Source organism: Quercus lobata, chromosome 3 (genome assembly GCF_001633185.2).
Source record: "Quercus lobata isolate SW786 chromosome 3, ValleyOak3.0 Primary Assembly, whole genome shotgun sequence".
Taxonomy (NCBI): domain Eukaryota; kingdom Viridiplantae; phylum Streptophyta; class Magnoliopsida; order Fagales; family Fagaceae; genus Quercus; species Quercus lobata.
Genome location: NC_044906.1, coordinates 49,972,259 through 49,978,785, shown reverse-complemented (window position 1 = coordinate 49,978,785; position 6,527 = coordinate 49,972,259). Strand labels below are relative to the sequence as shown.

General features: G+C 40.8%; 1 protein-coding gene across 1 annotated transcript; it reads left to right on the top strand.

Annotated features, from left to right (window-relative positions):
• The first annotated feature begins 3,615 nt into the window (after positions 1-3,615).
• LOC115982782 lies at positions 3,616-4,950 on the top strand. The gene is made up of 3 exons (XM_031105494.1): positions 3,616-3,709; positions 3,859-3,935; positions 4,095-4,950. Exons 1-3 carry the CDS (start codon positions 3,649-3,651, stop codon positions 4,455-4,457), a joined length of 501 nt encoding a protein of 166 aa, XP_030961354.1. The 5' UTR covers positions 3,616-3,648; the 3' UTR covers positions 4,458-4,950.
• The last annotated feature ends 1,577 nt before the right edge of the window (positions 4,951-6,527 follow it).

Here is a 6,527-nt window from a genome sequence, read left to right as displayed (position 1 = left end):
ACATTTGGGTGGCTCAATAGGCTAGGCTGTCCAGCCTTTTTCTTAGAGTCAGCTATGCCTTGGTGTGGAAAAACGGAACTAAGCTGAAAATTTGGGGCATAGTCACCCAGAGTATGGAGCCAAATTTGGGGTAGAAATTTCTGACACTGGACCTTCATGGGCCCTAAATGCCCCCAGCATCCTTAGCCTACTTCGTGGCACATACGGGCTGGGTTTATGTAAAGAGTCTAATTGGAACTAACCCACACCCACTAAAACCATTCCTACTCAATTCTCCAACCATTCGCATGGGCCTGGGCCATGCAACAAAGCATAATACGTTGAAAAGATACATTAGTCAGACCCACTAATCAATTGGGCTTAGTCATTTTTGTCGAACCATAAAATTTGTTGCGAAAATGACCATTAACATTAGCCCCCCTCACATGAGTGGCACTTGTGGCATGCATGTGAGTTTCATAGAATTTTCGCAAGCTCTAAACACTTGATGAATCATAGTATAGGCCCACACCTGATGTTAGCATGACCAATTAAATCTTCGCACGTTGCATGGACTAGTACATTGCTTGCGCTTTTTTTTTTTTTTTTTTTTTCTAAAATCCCCCTTCCTCATCTCATGTTGTTGCTGCCATCGTTGTTATTATCCTATACGCATACATATATTTGTCTTACTCTCCCTTCCCTTTCTTTCACGTCTTTTCCTTTGTTCCTTGGTCTTCATTTTTTTTCTTTACTTCAAGTAATAGGCGTGTCAAGGTTGGACTCTTTTATGACTTTTGTCTTACACACACACACACACACATACTTGTCTTACTCTCCCTTCCCTTTCTTTCACACGTTTTCCTTTGTCCCTTGGTCTTCATTTTTCTTCTTTACTTCAAGCAATAGGCGTGTCAAAGTTGGACTCCTTTATGACTTTTGTCTTACACACACACACACACACACACACACACACACACATATATATATATATGTGTGTGTGTGTGTGTGTGTGTGTGTGTGTGTGTGATATTTGTCTAGCCATGTCTTCTTTTCTTTTGTTTTTGGTCCGCACCTTTTCCTTGGGTAAAAGACGTGTCAAGGTCAAGCCCACATAAAAGAGTGGCCTCCCTGACCACTTGTTTACACCCACCAATATTAGGTCCACCTTAGAAAGAGAGACACAAACTTCTCTTTTCTTTTCTTTCTTTTTTTTTTTCCATCGAATGGGTCTCAACTTTGCTATGTTAGGCACTCTGTCACTCCATTTGCTATCACCATGGCTAACCAGTGAGGAAAGAAGAAAAGTCAAGAAAGAAATAGTACAAGGGAGAGAGTGAAGAGACCAGCTCTTCCCATAGTTCAATTTTTATTTTTCTAGTCTTACCTTATCCTCCTACCATATGATCAGAGCCAAATGGGTTCAAAAGGGCCGTGTTCCAAGGGTGGCAGCAAAAGTTCAAAGCGGTCACAGACTAAGGATAGTGGTGATTCTTTGCTGTCGTCTGGTTGACGACTCACCGTTGAGGCCGCTTTGCGATCCATTGGTCACGACAACTTTGCCTTTCTCCTTTCCTTTGCTGCTTAATCCCATAACTCTGACTAAGGAAAAAATGGAGATCGGATCTGACATTGTGGATTTTGATGAGTTTAATCTTCCACCACCGAATAGCATGACAGAACTCCGACTTTGTCTCCAAGAGGTACTTCTTGTTCCTATTATTTTTAGTATGGAATGTGGTCACTTTGTTGATTGGGACCTTTGGTTTGATAGTGAGTTGCAAGATATTAAGTTTGTGAATTTATTGCAGCAATCTTGAATTTATGGTAGTGTATTGGTGTCTCGTGGTCTGAATATGAAAAAAGACATTGCTGGATTGCGACGTTTGGTTCGTAGGTGGAATTCAGCAACCCACACATTCTCTTTTGCTTGGGGTGAGGCTACTATAACTTTAGAAGATGTAAAGAAAATTTTATTGCTGCCGTTAGTGGGTTGTAGGCGGCCATGGCCGATTGTGTCAGTTCAAGGGAGTGAGGGTATCATTGAACAATTGTACACAGGTTATGGTGGTCGTGATGTTCCACCATGTAATAAGCACTCTCGATTTGCTGCATGGGTTTAGTATTTTGAAAACTTTGAGGGAACTCTTATTTGTCGTGCTACTTTCGTGGTTTATTGGTTGAGTCATTGTTAACTAAGTCCCCCTTTGATCATATAAAAGCATATTTGGTTCCTCTTACTGTATTGCTAGCTCGTGGCGAATCTCTCACTGTGGGTGCCATGTGCTTAAGTAACTTGTATAATCATTTGGATGCTCTTCACATTTCCAAAATAGAGGGATCACTGTATTATGCCGTGGTGACTCATTTAAACTTGGCATTACTACAAGTTTGGGCATGGGAACGTGCTTTTCCTCTTGTAACACACACTCGTTCCGTCATAGCTATTCGCAAGCGCTATCCACCAAGTCCTAAGAACAACTAGCTTGATTTTTTACAGAAATTTCGCGAATCTCCTCCCATACTTCTTAAGTGGATAGGAGTTAAGTCTTCCTCACTATCTTGGGTTGAGTTGATGGATAGGGAGGTTGACTTTATCTAGCGTCCATACATTAGTGTTGCCAATGGTTTTTCGGAGTGCATATAGTTCTTTGTTAGCTCATACTCTGCTTTGGTTATTTCCTTGTGGTCCTTCAGGTTCAACGATACAACCCACATAGAGTTAGATGTCAGTTTGGGTATGATTAGGGTGTGCTGAGTGAGAACCTAGTGGTCCTTAACCATGAGCATTTTATGACTCCATTCATTCTACAAAACAGGCGTTCTTGTTTGAATAAGGCACCTCTGCTGGCATTGCTTCCTAAAAATCCGAGAGTTGGGGTTCTTACCCAAAAGGCTTGTCGATATTGGAATGAGATAGCTGTTAGGTTCAATGATTATGCAGTGGCTGGTAGGGATGAATGCATTCTTCCTCCCCCTCATTCAGCACCAATTAATAGGTCGCGCCACATGAAATTTAATTGTGGATTGGTCGCATATTTTACGAAAGAGAAAATAGGTTTTATGGCTTGGAATGATGAGGTAGTGGCTTGGGTGGCATACGCTGGCGAAGTTCCTGAACCTTGGAAAAAATATGAACCCATGGCTAAAGCTCGCGCCTTTACTCCTTCGGCACATGGCGAGGCCTTGAATGCCAAGCCCCCAGCTAAGAGGGAAAGACCAGAAATTTCTGTCGACACCTTTGCCTTTCCTCCTCCCTTACCTAAAAAGGCTTGCTCCTCAGTAATTGCGGGCTCGAGGGTTTTACCCCACATAGTGTTGGCGCTTCGCGCCATGAAGGATGATGCTCTTGCACCTTTAAATTGCGTTGTCACAATGCGTCCTTTGCCTGGACCTGAGGTTTCTGACAAGGTACGTCCTTCTCTTTTCCTCATTGTTTCATTTATTTATATATATATATATATATATATATATATTTATCTATTACTCCACTGGACTAACATCACTCCCCTCTTTTTTTTCTTTTAGGTTCCTTCCTCTCTCGTGGTCTTTGAAGGAAAAGTGGACATCCTAAAATCATTTGAAGATGACCTGTCAGATGATTATGAGAATGTTGTAGTACCTATTGATGCTGCCTCTCCCTTTATCACCATAGAACAAAGGTCTTCAATGGGCGCCAGTAATGAGATGACAAGTGAAAGCTACAATGGGATAAGTGAAAGTTCAGTTGGTACCACAACGAGCCTCACAGCAAAACTTCCTTTACACCCCTTCCCCTTTTTTTTTTTTTTTTTTTTTTTTTTTTTTTTTTTTTTTTAATAATAATGATAATATTAACTTTATGCCTCTGCTCATACCATGTGACTTTTGGTGCATAAGGGACTTTGGATGTGAGCAAGGGAGTCGATGCTGTCAAGGAGGCAACCAACATAAAGCTTGTGATCGCAAAAGCCTTAGTGAGTATTTTAATGCTTTCGGGGGCACGCACATTCCTATACATGTGTGTGTATACACACACACACAAATATACATTTATATACATATATGTCTTCCACTTTTTTTTTTTTTTAGTTCATACATACATTTCGACTGGTCTTTATGCCACTTACCTACAGGTTCAGGTTACCCTCGGTATGGGCGTTGAGGCACCCGTCGATGCCACCGTCGTACCAAATTCTCAGATTGAACCCATGTCCACATGTTTTGATTTCCTAACTCTCATTTCTAATGGGGAGCACATCAAAGCTTTCTTGGGCAGGTTCGAACAAGACATAAATAATGAACATGAGGCTTCCCATTTCTACAACTTCGTAGGCCCAAGCACACATATCCATCAGTTCTCTGTCCCTTCAGAGAATGTTCCATTGTTAGGACATCTACGAACCAGGCACAATGATTTCATCAGGCAATTGACAGTTGGTTTAGTTGTCGGGAATCCTTTATTGAGGATCTTGGCTGCGGTGCTTATGGATATGTAAGAAACTCAGGTGAATGCCTTAACTGAAGAGTGATCGTTTGAGTGGAAGGATGCTGTGAGAGACTTACATAAGGCTAGTTTGGATCTTTCCTTTGTTCTCCATCATCTTCGAGATGTTGCTACATCGTGGTTTTGTAGAGATGTGAAAATTCGATTGGCATCTATTGTGTGTCAGATTTCTAAATTGGAAATATAGCTCGCAATACTAAAGTCAGAGATGGTCCAGTTGCAAAGAAATCCTCCAGATGCTATCATCCTGGATAACACTACCATTCACGGCTTGCTTTGAATTTCCACCGTCTCCTTATCATATGCCTTTTTTTTTTCTATGACAGATGTATCTTGTAGGAAAAGTGCTTAGACCCCCCTCTTTTTCGGTCCTTGTGTATGGAGACGCCCCATATCCCTTTTTTGTTTTAGGTTATGTACATGTACTGAACAACACCCTTGGCTTTGTATTTGGTATTTCGCTTAGATTAACCTATCATGGTTAATGCAACCCCCATTTTGTATCTAAACATATTATGTACAAAATATATTATCATATGTGTTTTCGCGTTTAGCTTCGAAAAAGGTTGTTCATGCTTTGTGGGTATGTATGCATCTTTTTTTTAATACTCAAATTAAAGTGTTTCGTACCTTCCTTTGAGATCATATATGTTTGCAGGCTATGTATTGCTACTTAGAAGCAAATCGCAATTAGTCAGGCAGTTAGCTTACCCTTATTCCATCCTCCAAGGAAATGTCAATGAGCATGGTGCTTAACTATTATGGCCCTTAAAGGGTGATTTAGGCCTTCTCATACCTCATTCTCTATGTGGATTATATATATATACATATATATATATATATATATTTCTTTTTTCTTTTTTTTGCTTGCCATTTAGTGATTGCCTCTCCTGTATAGAGTATAAGGCCATCACGCTGGCCTTTTTTGGACTGTATTTATGTGTGTTGCAAATCATGCCAGCTTGCCATTTTCTAGGGGGAATGGTTTTGTTTTTCCTATGTTTGTAGTTAAATAGTACACCAACCATCCTTACCTATGGCGGGTTGTGGCACCATTTGTATCCTCACACTCAGTAGCTTTGTTGGAGTAGCAATTAGCCATCGCTTAATAAATGTATCATGTGTTAATTTATAGCCTTTGATGCTAGATTTTGATTCATAAGCCCACTTGTTGTTTTGCAAGGTTTTAGGTATAAACATGTGTCATTGCCCTTCCCCCCCCCCCCCTTTTTTTGGTCCCCTTACTATTTCGTAAGGTGTACCTTTGAGCGGATGTCAAGCTCCCTCTTGTGAATGAGGATTTAGCTGTGGCATTACTTCATTGACTTCCTTACCACTTTGTAAGGCTTGTGGTTGAAAGGGTACCCACCTAGCTTCCCTTACCTTCTTGAGAGCATAATAGTCTCGCATGTAGGGGTCTTGCCTTTATCGTGTTTTCATGAGCTCCCTTACGAATTCGTAAGGCTTGTTACTTGAACAAAGTGATTCATGTTCTTTTGAGAGAAGTGCGCTTACATGGGTGTGTGTGTGTGTGTGTATCAGAAAAAGGAAAAAGGGAAACGAGAATGTGATGATGCCATTTTTTAAAAAAGAAAAGTAGGCATTCTCATTGATTCATTACACTCATACATCACAAGAAAGTGCAAGGTAATAAACTAAAATGAAAATCACATGGTGAATGACGCCCAACCTCAAAAGTGAGATGGTGTTTTTCGCCTTAGAGGAAAAAAATAAACAAAAAACACAAGTGACACATGATACCTACGTTTCCAAAACAGACCAGCACTTTTTGACCTCACTAAGAATGATAAAGCTTGAGCCACTTGCCATTGATGGGATCCGTTGTGCCAGACTTGTCCATGCTACAAAGGTGATAATACCCGATTCCATGAGCCTCCTTCACAACGTATGGGCCTTCCCAATTTGGTGCAAACTTGGAACGGGCCGCTACATTTCTTCTTACGTAATTTGCTACCCTAAGAATAAGTTGGCTTTCCACGAAGATTTTTTCATGTACATTCTGCTCATAAATGCTGCTCATTCACTGCCGGTATCTCTACAC